Source organism: Hemiscyllium ocellatum, chromosome 22 (assembly GCF_020745735.1).
Source record: "Hemiscyllium ocellatum isolate sHemOce1 chromosome 22, sHemOce1.pat.X.cur, whole genome shotgun sequence".
Classification (NCBI taxonomy): domain Eukaryota; kingdom Metazoa; phylum Chordata; class Chondrichthyes; order Orectolobiformes; family Hemiscylliidae; genus Hemiscyllium; species Hemiscyllium ocellatum.
Window position 1 is genome coordinate 20,190,516 of NC_083422.1, and position 21,115 is coordinate 20,211,630.

At 38.0% G+C, this 21,115-nt stretch overlaps 1 protein-coding gene across 2 annotated transcripts in view; it reads right to left on the reverse strand.

The window, feature by feature from the left end:
- Positions 1–1,301: 1,301 nt before the first annotated feature.
- Positions 1,302–21,115, reverse strand: part of btaf1 (BTAF1 RNA polymerase II, B-TFIID transcription factor-associated) — a 132,361-nt gene continuing 112,547 nt past the window's right edge. For both annotated transcript variants that reach the window (XM_060841932.1, XM_060841931.1), the window contains exons 32-38: positions 18,340–18,470; positions 17,947–18,072; positions 13,092–13,244; positions 11,373–11,584; positions 10,169–10,328; positions 4,337–4,507; positions 1,302–1,977 (exon numbers count right to left, since the gene is read on the reverse strand). In XM_060841932.1, the coding sequence (XP_060697915.1) occupies positions 1,834–1,977; positions 4,337–4,507; positions 10,169–10,328; positions 11,373–11,584; positions 13,092–13,244; positions 17,947–18,072; positions 18,340–18,470 (1,097 nt within the window). In that variant the 3' untranslated portion in view covers positions 1,302–1,833. The remainder of the gene's footprint in view (positions 1,978–4,336; positions 4,508–10,168; positions 10,329–11,372; positions 11,585–13,091; positions 13,245–17,946; positions 18,073–18,339; positions 18,471–21,115) is intronic.

A 21,115-nucleotide genomic window follows, 5' to 3' on the forward strand; every position in this document is an offset into this window, starting at 1 on the left:
GATCTGTACCCCACAAAAGATGCCTCACCTAGTTAACCCGATTTTTCATGGCTGTGGCTCTTGCATCCTGAGATATTCTGTGCAGCGTGCTTAATTCAGAAGATAACATTTAATTGCAAAGAAAGACATTCAAATATCACAATTATTTTATTAAAAATCATATTCAATTACTTTCCTGCCATTGCCATGCCTTGCCACTACCTGCATAAGTTTAGAGTTTCTAGCACTAGACCTCCAAAAATTGGTGCTCCCCATGATTCTCCAGAGCATTCCCAAGTCAGTTCCTGCTCCATTGAACTACATTAGTTTTGGTTTTGTACCTATTTATTTATCTTTAGCAACCTCCAATAATTCCTGTATACAACTGATTCAAATTAAAAGTCTTTGTTCTTGTCTAGAAGTCCATTTCTTAGTGATCGTTCTTAATCCTACCTCTGTAACCTCCTCTAATTCTGTCCATGACAATGTCATTTATTCCTCCCTTTCACCAGTGCTTAGTTGGATGGTAGGACCTTCAGCTGTTGATATCAACTCCCTTCCTAATGCCTCTGCATTGCCAGGTCACACCATTGTTAAAAGTTGCCTCAAAATCCATCATTCTCCCTCTTTGCTATTTTTTTCTAACTGCCCCAGTGCTTACTCTGATAAATTAAATATTCATCACATTAAAAGGTGCAAGCTCTTTTTTAAACATCATGGTAGAAGCAATAGCCAAGTTTTCATATTTACCTCCTCACCTTTGTTAAATTCAAAGATTTGAAGAAAGCAAAGTTATATCAAAATTGTTCTCTATGGAGACTATAACACACTGGACTAAACTGGTAGCCAAGAATACTTAAGCTAAGATCCACATTCACTCATTCTCATCAAAGTTTAAAGGCCTTTGTTAAACCTCAGAATAAGTAAGTGTTGTAATATTTCTGATTCAAAATTGATCAGTTTTATCACTATAAATTTAATGATTTTTCAATTATTCCATCAAAGCATTTGGTAGATGTAGCATAAAGTACTGCAGCTGTCAACGAACCTGATGTGAAGAGTCATATTAAACTTAACTTTTATTCTCTGCTACACCTGCTGAGTTTGGCCAGCAATTTCTGCTCTTATTTCAGATGTCCTGCATCCATAAGGTACTTTACTTGTATGTAAATGTTCTCCTGTTGTTCAGTTATGAATAATACATGTGAAAGAATCAGATTTAAATTCATGCACTGAGATCTTTCAATTGAATTTTATTCTCAATCCAAGGAATGCCATGGATGATAATACTCAATTTTAGAAGTTCTGTTTTAAACCCAAGTACAAAGATATTTCTATTTAACATCTACAATTATCATAGATTGGCAAGTAACTTGAAGGCTATCACTAATACGCAGCAAAAATTCAATTTCCACTGTGGAAAAAGTGGAGGAGGTCTGTTTTTCAATCAAATTCAGATTGTGCATTCATGTACAGCATGTTACTGTATCATACATATGTCACATAATGGTATACATTTCCTTAACTATAGGAAAAGGTTTTCCTCAAGAACAGGTTCTTTGTTTCCTAAGACATCAAAAATGTTGCTTCAAGTATATCTGCTCTGAATAAATGTCTAAATGTAAAACTGTAAAACAGTGCAAATAACTAAGCCAGGATAACTATATGCTCTAGTTTTTTTTCTGAAACAATAGTTTTAGAAATATCCATTTTACGCTCACTCTTTTCAAATGCCTGTATTTACATATTATTCTCAGCATTTCATTATTTTATTTCATTAGTGAAACTTGCTGAATATCAGCAGAACAATCCTGTGAGAGTGACATGGCTTAGCTGTGAATATGCAAGTACATTTTATTTCAGCGAATGCATGAAATTATCCAAGTTATATTCTGTGTCATATTGTTGCTGATCCCAAAGTTCTCCAAGGTTTTCCAAGATTGCTTTTACAGTCGGCTTCCCACTAGAATTAGAAGATCCCTTATCTTCTTGGCCGTCCTTTAGAAAGATAAAAAATAGATATGAGGGATCTCAGCTGACAGTAACACTGGATAAGCGAGATAAAAAAATGAAACCTGGCTTGACTGATTATATATTCAATTAGTTTTATGCCGATGTTTACTGGAGTGGTTTGTCACAAACATATACACGTGAAGCTGCATATGTCCTTGGACAACAGACATTTACTACTGAAAACATTAAAAAAATTAGAAAGATCTGAACAGAAACATTGTCTCACTAGCTCTTCAGATTTCCAGCATCTGTCGTACTTTACTACTTCTTAGGTGTTTGATGCACTGTCACTTCTCTTCGACGTATGGCCACCTTGAAGAAATTTTGCTCTTCTCTGTGGTGGGATTTCTGTATCAATTTTATGGTTTAGAGTACTATTTGGTATCTCCCCTACTGTTCACATCCTGATATCAGGAATGAGGAACTTTAGATACAAGGAAATGATCAAAGATATTAGACGTAGTCTCCCTGGAGCAGAGAAGATTAAGAGGTAATGATATTGAGGTATTCTAAGTTATGAATAGTTTTGACACAATAAAGAAGGATATTTTGTTTCTGCAGGTTGATACATCAGTAACCAGAAATCACAATTTCAAGACTGTCAGCAAAAGAGAGTGAGGCGAAACTTACTCAGAGGTGTTAGGATTTGAAATGTGCTATCTGGGAGAGTGGTGGAGGCAGATTTCATGGGAGGTTTTAAAACAGAACAGAATATATATTTGAAAGGCCAATGGAAACAGGCTGGAGAATGGGAGAAGCTGGATAACTTTTTTGGGAGCAGGTACAGACACAATGGGTTGAAGGGCCACCTTCTGTACTGCAGAATTCGATGATTCTCTCTCCATAGATGCTGTCAGATCTACTGAGCTTCTCCAACACTTCTAGATTTCCAGCATCCACAGTATTTTGCTTTTAAGAAGTTTCAATAGGTTAATGAATACAGAAACTTGATCCCTGATGCATACCACTTCCATCCCAGCTTTATAATCTTTATTTAACCGATGTTTTCCAGTTTCTGTCACTTGAATTGTTGAGATCATTACTTTTCCAACTACTTCCAAATCGGCTGGCACAAACCCCTCAATTCTGACAACCTAAACTTTCTTAATTCTAACAACTATAAGATTTCTATTCAAAGTACCATTGTTAAAATATTTTCATTCATGTTGATTTGGAATCTAATGTAATCCATATCTTACTGGTTTATTGAGAGTATTTATAGTTTTACTCCTAGTTGATGAACATTCAAGAAAAGCTTTACTTTGGTTTACCTTAAGATGGTGATCATGTGTCAAAACACACCAAAAACTATTTTCAACTGCTATCATTTAAGAGGTCCTTAACAACTTCTGGAAGTTCTTCTGATGTTTCACAAGAAACGTAGAATTGTTTTGTTCAAATCTATTCTCTACTGCATTTTGAAAACAAAAGTTGCTACAAAGATACTATGATTTGTTATTTTCTTACCTTTGTGGAGACACATGCAACCTTAGCTCTTCAACGTTCAGTGCTCTAGTGATGTTATCAATAGGAACAATCTATGCACCACAGCAGGTCCATTGTTTAAGTAAATATGCTCCAAAGATGTTTTACATTATATAACCCTCGCAATGGGTGAGATTTAAAGGTGCAGCTGCTCAATGAACTGTAGTTACTTTCCTTTTCTTTCACTCAAAGATTTTGTCTCTACCAAGGTCTCAACAGGACCCTAAATCCTGTTCATTACATTCCCTCCATCCTTGCCTATGCTACCAAAACCATCATGGTGTTCCCCTTGACCTTGCCATATTGTGTACACCAGCAACGATGTTCAAAAAAATCATTCTCAGTCATTTCCTGAGCGGTGCCATCAACAACGTTCTCCCAATTCAGCCATGTAAAGGGACTACTATAATCCCTTTATAACATCATAGTCCATTCCTCAATCATTCCTAATACCCCATCCATTTTCCATACAAGCGCACATGAAGCAACAGTTGCCCTTTCATTTCCTCTATTCCTACCATCCAGCATCCCAAACACACTTACCATGTAAAACAACTAACTTTCAATTGATCCATTTTTGGTTTCTTTACCATTACTATCTCCTCTGACTTAGAGCTTTCATCATTCAATTTTAACTCTCCTCCAACCATTCACAAATACCCTACTCTACTCAGTCTCTGCAGTCGATTAAAATTTATTACATTTCTAATATTTCTCTAATCCAACTATCCTGAAACATTAACTGTTTCTCTCTTTAGAGATATTGCCTGACATGTTAAATAATTCTAAGATTTGTGCTTATTTCAAACTTCCAGTTTTCACAATAACTGAAAGAAAATAAAAATAATATCTACATTACCTTGTCAAGAGTAAATAAATCGAGCAGCTGATCTGTCCCCATGCTCTGGAAACTTGCATTTTCTTGGCTAATGACAGTATTTGCAATGCTCATTTTAAACTTTTGTAATCCCATGATCTTCTCTTCCAGTGTTCCTCTTGTTATTAATCTATAAACATTAACAACACGTTTCTGGAAGATAAAAGTGTTAAATATTTAAGTGAATGACTCCTTGACCTGCTTCTTGGGTAATAAAGCCTGAAACAACTTGTCAGTTTTCTGGTTTTAATTCTCCTTTATTTATCTCATAAATGTCTAATTATTCTCAATATAGTTCATTATCTCAAGCTTCTGTCACTTCAGTTATTAAACCAATTCCTATTTTCTACTGGAGTACTTTGCATTTTGCTATATTTCTTCTCTTAGACATATGTAATTTGTCTGTTTTTCTCTCCTCCCTTTCCCTTTATACTATCCCTTGTAAATGTTGTCTCTCTGCAATATCTGCCGATGCAGAAAGATCTGTGTCCGAGTCTTCGCAGTCTCTGATTAACCAGGGTGTTTTGATCATTTTCTGATTTTGTTTATGGACTTTTTTATGCCAATTTTACTTGTATTCAGTAGAAAGTTGTTGAGTCAGGTCAAAGTCTGTATTTTGAAACAAATATTTAAGTTATAATGAACAAAAATAAATAACTTCCTAGTCCAGAAATCAATCAGGCATATAACAATTATCATGTAAGAGAACCAGGTGAGACTATAACCTAGCAATAAAAAAATGTTATTAACAGGTCCTCTTAAAACTAACTATATTGGTTTGATGTTCCAAATCTAAATATTTGTCCAGGAACTTAGATCCTTATGACTCATGCTTTAAATAGTTTTTAAAAAATGACATTTGGAACCCTGATAGCAGTTGATTTGATAGTGAGGAATGAATTGGGAAAAAAAATAATTAAAGCGCTCACTACTCCTACAATGAGTTCAGTTTTATCAATGTGGGATAGTTACTTTGCTTACGTAGAATTAAAACAGTGTTGACTACAATGATGAAACACATATATTCATAAGCAACTTGGCAGCATCTCCAGAATTTTTTTTTCAAATAAGATTGCAAAGCCATGAGACACCTTAATGGATTTCTATTTAAGTTTAGTCCAAGTTATTCAAATTTCAGATTCTACTGAGGCACTTTATTGGAAGTGCTAGGCAATTCTAAATAAAAGATTTGGAAACAAGTTCTTCAGTTTGCAGTACTAGAGAGCATTAAAAAGAAAATTCATTAAATCATGCATTCAATCTCTGGTGGGTGAATTACTGTAAATTTTAAAGTATGTTTAGTTATACATGAATTATAGATTAATGTGATAAAAGTAGGAATTTCCAGCTTTGGTTTTATAACATTTCAAAGTCAAAGAATGAAATCTGACTGTTCTCTTAACATCAGGAAAATCTCCATATAAAGGATGCTATTAGCTAAGTTTCTGAAATACATAAAGCACCTCGGGTACGATGGCACAAAATTGGCTATAATATTAAGGAGAAACAGATCCCCAGAAAATATTTATTATTTTGAGTTGAACTTCAGTAAGAAGAAATCCCTCATCTTTTAGATTTTCAGCTTCCAATAATTATTTGTAATCATAGTGCAAAAATGGTTAGTGATTTCCTAGTATCTTTGCTATCCTCAGCTGCAGCCAAGTTTCTGGTATTGAGACTGGCTCTAATGCAACGAGAGGTATGTCGGCTTCCAAGAGATCAATTGTGTTAGGGGATTCTGAAGTCAGAGGTATAGACAGATGTTTCTGAGGCCAGCAGAGAAAAAGCAGAATGGTGTGTTGTTTCCCTGGCGCCAGGATCAAGGATGTTTCAGAGAGGGTGCAGAATGTTCACACAGGGGAGAGGGGCCAGCAGGAGGTCATTGTCCACATTGGAACCAACGACACTGGAAGGGAAAAGGTGGAGACTCTGAAGGGAGATTACAGAGAGTTAAGCAGAAATTTAAAAAGGAGGCCCTCAATATCTGGATTACTCCCAGTGCTATGAGCTAGTGAGGGCAGGAAATAGGAGGATAGAGGAGATCAATGCATGGCTGAGGAGCTGGTGTATGGGAGAAGGATTCATACTTTTGGATCATTGGAGTGTGTGTGTGTGTGTGTGTGTGTGTGTGTGTGTGTGTGTGTGTGTGTGTGTGTGTGTGTGTGTGTGTGTGTGTGTGTGTGTGTGTGAGAGAGAGAGAGAGAGAATCTGAGATGGGTATAGCTGAGAACAGAAGTGAGTCAGGGCAAGCAGGGACAAGGTAGGACTAATAAATTAAACTGCATTTATTTCAATGCAAGGGCCTAACAGGCAAGGCAGATGAACTCAGGGCATGGTTAGGAACATGGGACTGGGATATCATAGCAATTACGGAAACATGGCTCAGGGATGGGCAGGACTAGCAGCTTAATGTTCCAGAATACAAATGCTACAGGAAGGATAGAAAGGGAGGCAAGAGAGGAGCGGGAGTGGCATTATAGCTGTGTTGAGGGAGGATATTCCCAGAAAAAACATCCAGGGAAGTTATTTAGGTGGAACTGAGAAATAAGAAAGGGGTGATCACCTTATTGGGATTGTATTATAGACCTCCCAATAGTCAGAGGGAAATTGAGAAACAAACTTGTAAGGAGATCTTAGCTATCTCTAAGAATAATAGGGTAGTTATGGTAGGGGATTTTAACTTTCCAAACATCGGCTGGGATTGCCATAGTGTTAAAGGTTTAGATGGAGAGTAATTTCTTAAATTCTTACAAGACAATTTTCTGATTCAGTATATGGATGTACCTACTAGAGAAGGTGCAAAACTTGACCTACTCTTGGGAAATAAGGCAGGGCAGGTGACTGAGGTGTCAGTGGGGGAGCACTTTGGGGCCAGCGACCATAATTCTATTTGTTTTAAAATCGTGATGGAAAAGGATAGACCAGATCTAAAAGTTGAAGTTCTAAATTGGAGAAAGGCCAATTTTGACGGTATTAGGCAAGAACTTTCGAAAGCTGATTGGAGGCAGATGTTTGCAGGTAAAGGGACGGTTGGAAAATGGGAAGCCTTCAAAAATGAGATAACAAGAATCCAGAGAAAGTATATTCCTGTCAGGGTGAAAGGAAAACCTGGTAGGTATAGGGAATACTGGATGATTAAAAAAATTGAGGGTTTGGTTAAGAAAAAGAAGGAAGCGCATATGTCAGGTATAGACAGAATAGATCGAGTGAATCCTTAGAAGAGTATAAAGAAAGTCGGAGTATACTTAAGAGGGAAATCAGGAGGGCAAAGCGGGGACATGAGATAGAATTAAGGAGAATCCAAAGGGTTTTTACAAATATATTAAGGACAAAAGGGTAACTAGGGAGAGAATACGGCCCCTCAAAGATCAGCAAGGCGGCCTTTGTGTGGAGCCACAGAAAATGGGGGAGATACTAAATGAATATTTTGCATCAGTATTTACTGTGGAAAAGGATATGGAAGATATAGACTGTAGGGAAATAGGTGGTGTCGTCTTGCAAAATGTCCAGATTACAGAGGAGGAAGTGCTGGATGTCTTGAAACGGTTAAACGTGGATAAATCCCCAGGACCTGATCAGGTGTACCCGAGAACTCTGTGGGAAGCTAGAGAAGTGATTGCTGGGCCTCTTGCTGAGATACTTGTATCATCGATAATCACAGGTGAGGTGCCGGAAGACTGGAGGTTGGTTAACGTGGTGCCACTGTTTAAGACTGGCAGTAAAGACAAGCGAGGGAACTATAGACCGGTGAGCCTGACCTCTGTGGTGGGCAAGTTGTTGAAGGGCATCCTGAGGGACAGAATGTACATGCATTTGGAAAGGCAAGGACTGATTCGGGATAGTCAACATGGCTTTGTGCGTGGGAAATCATGTCTCACAAACTTGACTGAGTTTTTTAAAGAAGTAACAAAAAGGATTGATGAGGGCAGAGCAGTAGATATGATCTATATGGACTTCAGTAAGGTGTTCGACAAGGTTCCCCATGGGAGACTGATCAGCAAGGTTAGATCTCATGGAATACAGGGAGAACTAGCCATTTGCATACAGAACTGGTTCAAAAGGTAGAAGGTGGAGGGTTGTTTTTCAGACTGGAGGCCTGTGACCAGTGGAGTGCCACAAGGATCGGTGCTGGGCCCTCTACTTTTTGTCATTTACATAAATGTATGGGTGCAAGCATAAGAGGTACAGTTAGTAAGTTTGCAGATGACACCAAAATTAGAGATGTAGTGGACAGCGAAGAGGGTTACCTCAGATTACAACAGGATCTTGACCAGATGGGCCAATGGGCTGAGAAGTGGCAGATGGAGTTTAATTCAGCTAAATGCGAGGTGCTGCATTTTAGGAAAGCAAATCTTAGCAGGACTTATACACTTAATGGTAAGGTCCTAGAGATTGTTGCTGAACAAAGAAACCATGGAGTGCAGTTTCATGGCTCCTTGAAAGTGGAATCACAGGTAGATAGGATAGTGAAGGCGGTGTTTGGTATGCTTTCTTTTATTGGTCAAAGTATTCAGTACAGGAGTTGGGAGGTCATGTCGTGGCTGTACAGGACATTGGTTAGGCCACTGTTGGAATATTGCGTGTAATTCTGGTCTCCTTCCTATCCGAAAAATGTTGTGAAACTTGAAAGGGTTCAGAAAAGATTTATAAGGATGTTGCCAGAGTTGGAGAATCTGAGCTGCAGGGAGAGGCTGAACAGGCTGAGGCTGTTTCCCCCGGAACATCGGAGGCTGAGGGGTGACCTTATAGAGGTTTACAAAATGATGAGCGGCATGGATAGGATAAATAGACAAAGTCTTTTCCCTGGAGTCGGGGAGTCCAGAACTAGAGGGCATAGGTTTAGGGTGAGAGGGGAAAGATATAAAAGAGACTTGAAGGGCAACGTTTTCACGCAGAGGGTGATACGTGAATGGAATGAGCTGCCAGAGGATGTGGTGGAGGCTGGTATAATTGCAACATTTAAGAGGCATTTGGATGGATATATGAATAGGAAGGGTTTGGAGGGATATGGGCCATGTGCTGGCAGGTGGGTCAAGATTGGGTTGGGATATCTGGTTGGCATTGACTGGTTGGACCGAAGGATCTGTTTCCAAGCTGTACATCTCTATGACTCTATGTTGGCTTCTATTCACACTGGCAAAATTAATATTGTTTTCAAAAAGTTGGTAATGATTTGGAGAATAAAAACAAGTACAGAAAACTGGCAGCAAAGCAGGACTAAATGGAAAGCTGTTTGAGAGTCAGCACAAGCACAATGGACCTGATTCAGTGTTGTAACATTATTTCTAAAATGTCCTATAGTTTCTCATTCAAAGTAAATTGAAAGTCAACGTTAGAGCCAAATTAAAATGAAAAGACACAAGTTGGCATTTGACCAGTATATTTGAATAAGTATACATATTACTATCAATACGATAGGTTACAGTACAAATCATTATTCTAACATCCCTTCAAATATGAACACTCACATAAATTAGGATTTATTCTCAACTTGCACATAAATATTAAATTTTCCAACTTTTGTGTTCCCCTTTCAGTCTTAGCAGTGAATCTTTATGACATGGTATTTTGTAAAATTTGTTCCGAAGAAATTATCTCTGCAACATTAATGCCATTGGTTCCATCATCAGTGCCGAAGCATGGGCACTTGACAATGATCTTGAAGGCAATTGCTCACAAAGATGTAACAATGCTGTGGTGGAAATTTACTGACAACAGTTTGAATCTGGCGCCAAATCAAGAAGATTCCATGGTATGCCATCGTGGAGATGCTGGTAAACTAGTGCCGTTATAATAATTTGAAGAGTGTCGTACCTGTCCAATACGATGAGCTCGATCCATGGCTTGCAGATCACGCATTGGGTTCCAATCATGTTCCACAAATACTACAGTATCTGCTCCAGTGAGATTAAGACCTAAGCCACCAACATGGGTGGTTAACAGCAAGACGTCTATAGATGGGTCATTATTAAACCTGGCAAAATAAAAGCATATCAATATTCAATTTATATATACAATTAAAGGTGGCATATGTTGTTCTGTATTCACATTCTGTGTTAAAACTTTTGATTCAGAAGTAAAATTACATTAAAATACACAAATGTTACTGGTTGACAGTTTTTAAAATTCAAGAGATAGCTTTTTTTTCCCCAACCTCCTAGGTTTTAAATCAGTTGTTACATTTATGGATTAACTGGTCACTTGTCCAAGAAATAGTCTAGTTTTTTCCTACAGTACAATGACCACAATGCAGAAGTATCTTGAGAGATCCTGAGATCATGAAAAGCTGTATGCAAATCTGGGGTGTTTGTTTACTAAATTATACCTCACTGAATACTCTGTCTAAAAATAAAGCTTTCAGACAGATTCAATTATTTATTTAAGAATATTTGTGTCAGTATCTTGCTGTATTTTTGCTTGTACATATGACTAATCACACATTTGCATGATTAAGTTTGAATTTTATAGTTTTAACATGAGTAATAGTGTGTTATTCAGAAGTGCATGGTGGGCAAACCATTCATTCAATCTCTAGCATGAAAAGGAATAGACAATAAATGTTGGCTTAGCAGAAGGAGACTCAGCTTAGGCGACACGCCAGGGTCGCTAAATTGCATTCTAGAAGTTTCCAGAAGACCAATAGAGAATTGTTCACTAGCTATTGATATTTCTACACTATTCAAAGTCAAACCTCTTCTCATGTTGGTGTATAGTTCTACAAGCTGCAGCACTCCTTTGATGTGATCTCTAACCATTCTTCAAGCATGATATTAGATGGTGTCATGAGGATCATTCGACTCCTTCTCATTCAGCTTCACATTGTGTTCAAGGAGTGTAAATTCTTTCAAATCCTTCTGTTTTGATGTCAAGAATGCTGAAGTGTTTATACTTCAGCTGCTATCATGACTAGATCAACTCATTGCAGGACACAAACTAGTAGTTACTAGGTACAAAACGACTAAAACATGGAAAAGCTTACGCTCAGTATCATGACAATGACTTTAGGCATCCTACTTACCTTGCCACAATGGAATGCCGCTGGCCTGCAGGCACACTGCCATCTAATCTTAAGTAAGTAATACTTGGCATCTGAGGTTTAAGCAAATCATGTTCTACAATGTCCAACATGCTCTTCAGCTGACAGAAAATGAGAACTCTATGCTGAGCTACAACAGACTCAGTACCATTTTCGGAGGCTCCACTGTTGCCAAGTCCACAGTCAAGCAGCAACTAGAAAAATACAGAATATAAAACTTTTTTAACCTAGTCAAAGGACATAATTTCAAAAGACCGTGAATCCAAAATATAAAAATGAAAGATATTGCCATGGCACAATTTTAAGAGCATAGATCTATACTGTCTCCAATCTTCAGTCTTTTAAATGCATTCTGCCAGCGTATAGCAAATTTCTTCACCTCTGCTTCTTGGTTAGACTTATACAGTTACCTAAAACTATATAAAATTTACTTTGTATGGAAACAAACCATTTTGCCAAAAACTCCTCAACACTTCATGTTTCATATGATGTGCAGATACTTCAGTGATACATTCTGCACTGAATACTAGCTAAGAACATCTTTTGCCACTTCTATACCATTTCCCGATTTTGTCCCTGCCTTAGTTCATCTGCTACAGAAACCCTTATTAGATTAGATTACTTCTGTTCCCTCTAGATTCGACTAATGATTGCTGGCCTCCCATATTGTACCATTTATTAACTCATGGTCATACATACCCCTGCTACCTATGGCCTTACCCACACCAAGTGCCATTCACTATCATCATGCTGCTCATTGATCTACACCAGGTGCCAGTTAAGAAATGCCTGAATTATAAAGAATCCCATCCTTGTTTATATATCCCTCCACAACCTTACCTTCTTTCTGTCCTTGCAATCTCCTGTTAACCAATAAGCCTCTTGCCGAGTTCATCCAATTCTGACACCTTGAGTATTCCTGATTTTAAGTGCTTCATCATTGATCACCATACCTTGAACGGTCTTAGCCCCAAATTCCAGAAGTCCTTGCCTAGCTTTACATAAACTTGCACAACTTTCTCAATATACTCAGTGACAAATTAAGCTTTTGAATCCAGCAATACTCAAAGACACCTCAAGTACTTTGAAGGGTAGAATTTGCAAAGTGACTTGCCTGTTACTATGATTGCTTACACAATCTTAATATTGTATCAGAGTAGTTAATAATCAAAATGGTCAGGTAACATTTATAACAGACAGGAATCTCAAAACACATTGCGTAGGGTCTATAATTTGTAGGAATATAACACTTCAGGAGACAGCCAGAGCTAGTGAAAATAAAACAGATTTCCCAAAACAACTCCAGCACATTTTGGAAATAATTTTAGAACTAGAGGTGCATTTTCTATTGCTATTCCTTTGGCATGAGCATAACTGTGTGAGAGAGTGTGTGCATGAGTTGGATTGAAAACAAAGAACAAAAGAAATGGGTACGGGAGTAGGCTTTTTGGCCCCTCAAGCTTGCCCAGCCATTCAAGAAAATCAAGGTTGATCTGCCCCAGGCCTCAAATCCTATTTTGTGCCAACTCACCCTAGTCCTCATCTCCCTGATATTTGAAAAATCTAACCACTTAATACTTTCCACACTTTATAGGGCTGCTGATGTGATTTAACAGTAGTTTGAATTAGTTTAGATGAATAATTCCAAAGCACAATTTGACAAAAGTGCAAAATGGCAGGGTACTAAATTCTAAACAATACCTGTTTTAAAGCAGAGAGTTTAGGAGCATGCTGAATATCATGAAGAGATGAATTCTGCGCAGCAAGCTGGTCTATAATATGTTGAAATTCTGGATGTTGTGAAGTCAGCACCAGTGCTGGATGATTGCATAGTTTCCTCAAGTACTGCAAAGCCTAGAAATGAAGTGTCAATTCAAATATATGTCAACTATTTTCACCTTTATTATGATTGATTATAAATCAAAATGTTCTAGCAGAATATTTATCTAATCTTTCAACTTTGTCTTTTTCTCAAATTTTATTCTCAACCAATATTTTCTGTGCTCATGACTAGGTCACATCACATTACAATTAATTTTAAGCTCGAAAGAATTTAATTGATCCATTTTCTTACCTTTATACTCTCCTTTCAAACCTTATGAAACTGGGTGGCAGCACACATTTAGATTCCATTTGCTTTCCCCAAAGTATTGTATTCAGCCTTAGCTAAAGTGTTTCCTGTTTCAATGACCCATCCCCACTAAAAGTATCTTGCCACCACTTCACCAGTGAGCTGGGACACCATCTAATCTTTGAAACATTTCATATTACAATACATATCAACTCTGGAAGCATGGAGGATACAGGGCAGAAGATTTCACAGCATGGTGGGAATACAAAGTGATGGGATGGGGGAAAGAGGACAGGAGGTAAAAGGGTAGAAGGACAGAAGATGCAAAGATAGTGTATAGGAGAATGCAAGAAAGACAAGCAGACTGTAACAGAGAGATAGTGTACACAAAGTTGAAGGAAAAATATTTTCCAATCTTAATTTTAGTTTTTCAAATCATAAATAAGCTTAATTTCAAAATGTAAACATTTTAATATTTAGATTCAGGAAGAAAGTTTGAAAGGGAGATGCAGAGAACAAAAACAAGAATGTGAGCAATCACAAGTGAGACAAATGACAGTGCATAAGATAGGCACATGTAGCAATGCAAAGATATCCTCTCTATCTGGGTTGTTTGCCGTGTACATCTACCTTGATGAGGTAATAATAAAGGCAAGTGGAAACAAAAGAATCTGCAAAGGTGAGGTCCCTTCAGTTAAGGTGGGTGGGTGAGTGGGTGGATATGTGTGAGCCAGTGAGACAAGGCTCTTGTCACTCAAGATCAAGGAGTAGAGCCTGAATATCAGCCAGGCCAGAGATTATCGGGTAGATGGATATGGGTGGAGAGCTCAAATACATTCACATGAAATAGAAACAGCTACTCTTATGTGCACCTCCTATTTTAGTATTATCTTTAAAAAGTCAGAAGTGAGGATGTTTATAGATAATTGCACAATGCTCTACACCATTTGCCACTCTTCAAATACTGAAGTAGTCCATGTCTAGATGCAGCAAGGCCTGGACAATACACAGCTATGGACTGACAAGTGCCAGGCACTGACCATCTCTAGCAAGAGAGAATCTAACCATTGCCCCTTGACATGCCATGGAATTACCATCACTGGCAGGGACCTCTGAATCCATCATGTACAACATCCTGGGAGGTACCGATGACAAGAAACTGAACTAGACACATAAATCCAGGGCTACAACAGCAGGTCAGAAGCTAAGAATCCTGTAGTAAATACCTCTCTCTTGACTCCCCAAAATCTATCCAGCTTCTACAAAGCAAAAGTCAGGAGTGTGATGGAAAACTCCCATATGTCTGGATGAGTATTGCTCCAACAACACTTGAAGCTTGAACAGCTTGCTGAATTGGCACCATATCCATAAACATTCACTCCTTCCATCACTGGAGCACAGAAACAGCATCATGTATTACCCATAAGGTGCACTGCATAAATCAGCATTGCATCACCGAGGCACCTCAGACAGCACCTTCCAAACCCAAAGTCATCACCATCTAGAAAGATATGGGAAGCAGATATATGGGAACACCACCAATTGCAAATTCCCCTCCAAGTCACTCATGTGTGGCACGGTGGCTCAGTGATTAGCACTGTTGCCTTAAAGCGCAAGGGACCTAGGTTCAATTCCAGCCTCTGGCAACTGTCTCTGTGGAGTTTGCACATTCTCCCGTGTCTTCGTGGGTTTCCTCCAGGTGCTCTGGTTTCCTCCCACAATCCAAAGATGTGCAGGTTAGGGGAATTGGCCATGCTAAATTGCCCATAGTGTTAGGTGCATTAGTCAGAGGAAAAATAGGTCGGTGTGGGTTATGCTTTGGAGGGTCGGTGTGGGTTATGCTTTGGAGAGTCGGTGTGAACCTGTTGGGCCGAAGGGCTTGTATCAAAACTGTAGGGAATCTAATCTAAAAAAAAATCTAATCATGTGGAAATAATTCAATGCTTCTTCAGTGCTGCTGCGTCAAAATCCAGGAACTTCCTCCCTAACAGCATTATATGTGCCCCAACTCTATATGGGTAGTAGCACCACATTCTTAAGGTCAAATAGGATGGTCAAGAAATGCTGGACAGTCATCAAACATTAAATCCCATGAATGAATTAAGAAGAAATTCAAAGACCCAACAGTAATATTTGAACATCTGCAGTGAGGTACTGATAGGATACCTTATTGAACTTTCCATTTGAAAATTGTTATTGTGCAGCCCAAGTGTTGGGAGTGCAGCAGGGTCGACGTGCCATCTGGACAGTGTGTATTGGACTGATTACAATTACTTGCTATTGATACTAGAGCTGCAAAATTTTCAAAGAAAAATCAGGAGACTCCTGGGCATGGCTTTGATACTTACACACAAAAACCAAGCCTGCCACATTTCTTGTATTTTAACCAACACCAAGCTCAAATTTAACTTCAGTGAAGAGTTCAAATTCCCTCCAAAGTTGGCTTTACAGTGACAGATAAACCTATTGATGGTAATGTTGTAAATCATAACATACTGTACTGCACAGGAACTCAAAATAAAAGTTTACCATATGATCTAAAAGCATTTATTATTATAGCAGCAAGGGAACTAGCTGAACAAACTCTCAATGACATGCAGAATTTCAAGAAAAAAATATTGTTAATAACAAACCAAGACAGCTTCTAGTTATTGATGATGTTCCTACAAAAGATCTGCTGGCTGTCCGAGGGCAAAGAATGGAGATTGTGTATAGCGAGGGGCCGATTACAATATATGAGATCCCATTTTGAAAAGAGAGTATTGAAGATTATTTATCATAAATGAACTAGACAATTTATACTACATACTTATAGATTCTATGTCAGGAGATTTAATTGTACGGATATTACATTGACAATTTTTGGTATTTTTGTAATCTTTCAAGAAGAAAATCCTAAAAGAAAATTAAACCCAAATGCAGAAGTTATTTTACTGATTGTTCTCAGTATTGATGATACAAATAAAAAGTAGCCCCTGAGAATGACTCCCATCTGTGAGAGTGTGACAGGGCAAAGGAAGGCAAAGTGGAAGTGGTTAGGGAAGGGATGAGGAGGATTACGGCAGCAGACACTGGTGTGAGAGACTGGAAACTGGAAATCAGCTACAAACACATACATACCTTCCCACTTACCAAAAATTCTCCACACAATGATTTGAGAAAGAAGGGAAGCACTGGCTAAAATGCAACTCACTTCTGTTCTTAACCCTCTGATGAATTCTGAGGTCAGTTTGTGTGCGCCTGCCCTCTTTAGCTCTGTGTCTTGATTGTTTTTTTAAATGGCCATCTCAAAATTTGGCCCCTGAAAATGTGTAAAATTTGGACACTCCGGCTTTGTACTAATGTTGGTTTTATAGACCAAAATAATCCATTCCACATCTACTTTGTGGATGAGTATTGACCAAATGTTTGGCAAAATAGTTGACCTTAAGAGACAGATTTAAGCAAAAGTTAAAAATTTCAAATTCAAGGCTTCATGGGAATATCAGCCACTACAGGTTGATCGTAGATCACAGAGGTGATATCAGAAGGAATGCATGGGATAGGATGCAGCTGAAATTTTCACAAGCTGGTGTTGTGGATCATGAGGGATAAGAGGCCAGGCAATAAAGCCCTGGACCAGCTGAAATAAAAAGATATGGAAGAAACTGTTGGCAGATAGAAATGGAGACACCAATATTAGGAAGGCAGAAGTAGGCAATGTTTGTCACAAGGAGGGATAGGCTCAAAAACTTAGCTTGAGTTTAAATAGGATGCTGAGATAATGAATGTCTGATTCAGAACAAGACAGACAGTGTCAGCAAGTGGGATGAAATACGTTCCCAACACCCTAGGGACAAAAGAAAAGCTAACTATAACAGAAAAAAAATTCAGAACAGTTATGTATAACTTATCACTGACTTGGCCTCACTTGTTTGATTCACTTCGAACTGATGAGACTTTCAGTGTCAGCCTATGATTGTATTACTGTGAAGGAACAAAACTAAATCCAACGATTTATCTTGGGTTTCATGTTTCATCTTATCATTTTCCATCTTCATCTTTGCCTAACTGCTTTACTTCTTGATAACTATTCAACGTTTGCTTACTTCAATATGTTCCATTTCATACCTTTATCAGGTATGCTGTGAGCAAAAACACACAGCCTTGTTGTTCTTTAAAAAAAAAAGTGAAATTCAAATGTTTTTGTACGTGAATTTAAAAAAAAAGATGAAGTTTGATATTTTATTACACAAATTGATGGACCCTTCACAATCATGAACAGAATCACCTGTATGTCATTAATATGTTTTTGGAGCTAAGCTTTTCATTTGTGTGGACAAACCTTCATCAGTATCCAGTATCTCCACTGGTAATGTAAGAAGCTAGATTTGATTCAAACTAAACTTAACACACTAAACTCTTCAAGATCCAAAAGTAACCCAACCTCAAGAATAGCTGTTTTAATGTCAACAACCTAAGAGAATGTCAAGAAAAAATACTTACTTGAAATACATGTCCAGTCGCCTTCAATTTCGGTTTCTCATTTTCTTCTGAGAGTGCACCTGCAGAAATTGTTTCTTCAACATCACACTTAGCACGAGATTTGGCAAAATCCTCGTACAGTTGCACCTATAAACAAAATATTACTGTGAACATGAACTGTCAAGGAATAAGAAAATATCATTGGTCCTTCAAATATACTTATCCCATAGAGTACTCTCCAATTTGGTAGGATCATTATTTATGAATTTATGGTCTTCAGTTTTATCATAATGGTTCCCAAACAATGTTCATCAATTTCTTGATGTTTCTATTCAATATATGATGACATTCAGATCATATCTGAACGGTTGATTAAAGTGTCTTTTTTACAATATAAGTCATATTACAACATACCTGTAAAGTACTGAGATTGCAGTAATAATCTTGAATAATCTTAGGTGGAAGATCTTGAAGAACATCTTCCTTCATCCTGCGTAGCAGGAATGGAAGTACTTGCCGATGTAATGCTTCCATTGCAAGTACACCTATAATGTATATTGCATAATGTTTAGTTTTAGTTGCTAATTTTTAGCTCATGCATGAATATAAAGTTGATAACCTAAATCTCAATATAACAAACTACATTTCAATCTAAAGTTTTAATGAACAATTTCATGGTAATAATTCCTTAATAAGATGAATCATTCTATCATTAAAAAATACAAAATACTTCACAGGTTCAACTCAATTCTTTCCATGCCCTATTTACAAGAGACATATAATGATCATTAGCCAATGATGTCTAAAACCTGATCTCAAATGATTCTATTCTGGAAACAAATCAATCCTGTAGCGGGATAAGATGATGCCAATGCAGCCCTTCTACGTTGAAAATATCAAGCTTATTAACAAGAGTGAATTGGTACAAAGGACTGCACTCAAATAGCACCATTTAAAAGCAAAAGTCAACTTACAAATCAAGTTTAAACTTCAAAATTGCTTTATGAACTTTCTGCTAATTATAGTAACAACATTTTTGTTTAACATGAAAGCATGATTACTTTAGTGTAATCTAACATATGAAATATCATGGCACAAGAGATGTGTTTGTACATTTTCTGCTGCATAGATGACCCTAGATATGCTTTGTTAGTTAATTCTTTAAGAAAACTATTATTGTCTACTTATCTCGGTCATCAAGAGTTTAACAATGTTTTTAAGCAAAAACCTGAAAGAACTGAGGCAGCACTATAATTATAACAACGTTAGTGCATCCAGTGACAGAGCACAAGCTCCAACATAGTGAGGACAAACAGTTAATTCCACCTTTGATTGACATTATTATGTATACATAAATCTTCAACAGCTAGGAAGGATGTTTCATCCCATAAAATAGATGTAACAGCAATTATGCAGGCTTCAAAAATTACACATGAGCAAAACTCCTTCCTCCAGGAACCATTCTTGCAAATGGATAAAAAGAGGAGGAATTGCAATGACAGGGACGGACTGGTAAAATGTGTGTTATTCTCTATAGAGTGAAGGTCTGAAAGAGGAAATCTGATATTGGGTTTTAAACTCATGGAGAGCTTAGGAAGAATAAATAAAGACAAACTGCTATCAATAGGTGAAGCCTAGATAAACTGTGGGCACAGAAATCAAATATTTATTAGTAAAAGAACAAAAGGCAAACACAAGGACAACCTCTCTTGCACAGGAAATGGTTAGGATTTGGAATGCAACGCCTGATGGGGTGAATATATAACTAACAGTGGCTTTCAAATGGAAAGTGGTTATATAGTTGAAGAGGAAATATTGTAGGGTTAGGGTGAAGGTGCTGTGGAATGGGCCTGACTTGATTGGTTTGTGTAAAAACCAGTGTAGACTTGATGGGCTGAATGACCCCCATCTGTACTATCCAATGATAGATCTTTGAAACTTTCCAAATGTAGAATTCATTTCCAGAACACAAAATTGCAGAATTACTATAATGTGGAAGTACTTATCATTACAGCTTTATTTGCAGTTTATTTTCTGATCCACTAATGTTTTGGCTACCTAATTACAATAACTTGTAAATGATTGGCTTTGTGAATGGGAAATCATGTCTCACAAACTTGATTGAGTTTTTTGAAGAAGTAACAAAGAAGATTGATGAGGGCAGAGCAGTAGATGTGATCTATATGGACTTCAGTAAGGCGTTTGACAAGGTTCCCCATGGGAGACTGATTAACAAGGTTAGATCTCATGGAATAAAGGGAGAACTAGCCATTTGGATACAGAACTGACTCAAAGGTAGAAGATAGAGGGTGGTGGTGGAGGGTTGTTTTTCAGACTGGAGGCCTGTGACCAGTGGAGTGCCACAAGGATCGGTGCTGGGCCCTCTACTTTTTGTCATTTACATGAATGATTTGGATGCGAGCATAAGAGGTACAGTCAGTAAGTTTGCAGATGACACCAAAATTGGAGGTGTAGTGGACAGCGAAGAGGGTTACCTCAGATTACAACAGGATCTGGACCAGATGGGCCAGTGGGCTAAGAAGTGGAGATGGAGTTTAATTCTGATAAATGTGAGGTGATGCATTTTGGGAAAGCAAATCTTAGCAGGACTTATACACTTAATGGTAAGGTCCTAGGGAGTTTTGCTGAACAAAGAGGCCTTGGAGTGCAGGTTCATAGCTCCTTGAAAGTGGAGTCGCAGGTAGATAGGATAGTGAAGGCAGCGTTTGGTATGCTTTCCTTTATTGGTCAGAGTACTGAGTACAGGAGTTGGGAGGTCATGTTGCGGCTGTACAGGACATTGGTTAGGCCACTGTTGGAATATTGTATGCAATTCTGGTCTCCTTCCTATTGGAAAGATGTTGTGAACCTTGAAAGGGTTGAGAAAAGATTTACAAGGATATTGCCAGGGTTGGAGGATCTGAGCTACAGGGAGAGGCTGAACAGGCTGGGGCTGTTTTCCCTGGAGCTTCGGAGGCTGAGGGGTGACCTTATAGAGGTTTACAAAATTATGAGAGGCATGGATAGGATAAATAGGCAAAGTTTTTTTCCCCTGGAGTGGGGGGAGTCCAGAACTAGAGGGCATAGGTTTAGGGTGAGAAGGGAAAGATATAAAAGAGACCTAAGGGGCAACTTTTTCACGCAGAGGGTGGTACGTGTATGGAATGAGTTGCCAGAGGATGTGGTGGAG